This window comes from Sapajus apella, unplaced genomic scaffold (assembly GCF_009761245.1).
Source record: "Sapajus apella isolate SASKATOON/1434 unplaced genomic scaffold, GSC_monkey_1.0 scaffold250, whole genome shotgun sequence".
Lineage (NCBI taxonomy): Eukaryota > Metazoa > Chordata > Mammalia > Primates > Cebidae > Sapajus > Sapajus apella.
This window is the reverse complement of record NW_022437190.1, coordinates 306,117-308,188: the sequence shown is the minus strand read 5'-3', so window position 1 is coordinate 308,188 and position 2,072 is coordinate 306,117. Positions and strand designations below refer to the sequence as shown.

The 2,072-nt window shown below is 47.4% G+C and overlaps 1 protein-coding gene across 4 annotated transcripts in view; it reads left to right on the top strand.

The window, feature by feature from the left end:
- The window catches only part of APOBEC1 (apolipoprotein B mRNA editing enzyme catalytic subunit 1), a 19,207-nt gene extending 17,355 nt beyond the window's left edge, over nt 1-1,852 (top strand). For all 4 annotated transcript variants that reach the window (XM_032271817.1, XM_032271816.1, XM_032271815.1 and 1 more), the window contains one exon: nt 1,556-1,852. In XM_032271817.1, the coding sequence (XP_032127708.1) occupies nt 1,556-1,731 (176 nt within the window). In that variant the 3' untranslated portion in view covers nt 1,732-1,852. The remainder of the gene's footprint in view (nt 1-1,555) is intronic.
- Nucleotides 1,853-2,072: the final 220 nt, after the last annotated feature.

Sequence of the window (2,072 nt, the reverse complement as noted above, 5' to 3'; positions counted from 1 at the left end):
AAAAAAAAAAAAAAAAAAAAAAAAAAAGAAAGAAAGAAAATGATGCATCAAACAAACAAACAGCACCTAAACCTAAGAACAACATAACCTGTTTGTGGGACGTAAGTGGGAGAAGGGAATTTGGATGAACTGATCTGAGATATATGTGGTCCCCATATTAATTACATTTTATTTTTTTATTCTTATTTTATTATTCTTATCATTTGGAGACGGAGTTTCGCTCTGTTGCCCAGGCTGGAGTGCAACGGCGTGATCTTGGCTGAGTGCAACGGCGTGATCTTGGCTCACTGCAACCTCCACCTCTTGGGTTCAAGCGATTCTCCTGTCTCAGCCTCTCAAGTAGTTGGGGTTATAGGCGTCCACCACCACGCCCAGCTAATTTTTTGTAGTTTTAGTAGAGATGGGGTTTCACCATGTTGGCCAGGCTGGTCTTGAACTCCTGACCTCAGGTGATCCACCCGCCTCTGCCTCCCAAAGTGCTGGGATTACAGGCGTGAGGCACTGCGCTCGACCATTACTATTATGTTTTAACCCACAGGGTCTCGCTACATGGCCTGGGCTGGGGTGTAGTGGCTATTCACAGGCACCCTCACGCATAACACAGCCTCAAACTCTGAATTCCTGGCCTCAAGCAATCCCCTGACCTCAGCCTCCTGTGTGGCTAGAACCACACGCATGTGTCATCGCGTCTGCCTTTATCCTCATTATTGTTCTTGTTACCACAACACATATTGGCTCTACTGTATTTCAGATATTCCCTTTTCCCTTATTAGCATGTGTAATCTTATTGAAGAAAATGTATGTGTTCCACTGGATTCTCTTTTTTTTTTTGAGACAAAGTCTCGCTCTGTCGCCAGGCGCCAGGCTGGAGTGCAATGGCGCAATCTTGGCTCACTGCAACCTCTGCCTCCCAGGTTCAAGCAATTCTCCTGCCTCAGCCTCCCGAGTAGCTGGACTACAGGTGCACGCCACCATGTCCAGCTAATTTTTGTATTTTTAGTAGAGATGGGGTTTCACCATGTTGGCCAGGATGGTCTCGATCTCTTGACCTCGTGATCCACCTGCCTTGACCTCCCAAAGTGCTGGGATTACAGGCGTGAGCCACCATGCCTGGCTTGGATTCTCTTGAAGGCAGTAGTTCAGGCCGGGTGCGATGGCTCATGTCTGCGATCCCAGCACTTTGGGAGGCAGAGGGGGGTGGATGATTAGAGCCCAGGAGTTGGACACCAGCCTGGGCAACATGATGAAACCATGTGTCAACAAAACCACAAAAAAATTAGCTGGGTGTCGTGATGCACGCCTGCAGTCCCGGCTACTTGGGTGGCTGAGGTGGGAGAAATGTTTGAGCCCAGGAGGTTGAGGCTGCGGTGAGCTATGGCCGCGCCACTGCACTCCGGCCTGGGTGAATGCACTGAGTCCACAGCAAGATACCGTCTCAAAAAAAAGAGAAGTAGTTAAATTGTCTTCCGATTGACATTTACAAATGTTTGTGATGATAATAGTAATAATTAAAATATTTATCTTAAGGATGAAATATAATCCTTTTTTATTCCAGGGTCTTCCACCTTGTTTAAAGATTTCAAGAAGACGGCAAAATCGACTTACATTTTTCAGACTTCATCTTCAAAACTGCCATTACCAAATGATTCCACCACACATCCTTTTAGCTGCAGGGCTGATCCAGCCTTCCGTGACTTGGAGATGAACAGAGTGATTCCACGTGTGTCCTGACTCAAGAACAAGCAATGACCCCCCACTAAAGGGTGAATGCCATTTAGAATCTAGAAATGCTCACAAGGTACCCCAAAACTCCGTAGCTTAAACCAACAATAAATACGTATTATCGCTCACAGTTTCTGTGGGGAAGGAATTTAGAAGCAGCTTATGTGTGTGTTCCTGTCTCCGGTCCCCTAGGAGGTTGCAGTCAAGATGGCAGGCACGGCTGCAGTCATTTGAAGGCTTGACTGAGGCTGGAGAATGATTCCCAGGCGCCAGGCTCAGGTGGCCGGCAAGTTCGTGCTAGCGGCTGGTAGAAGGTTTCAATCTCTTGCCACGTAGGCCTCTCAACAGGG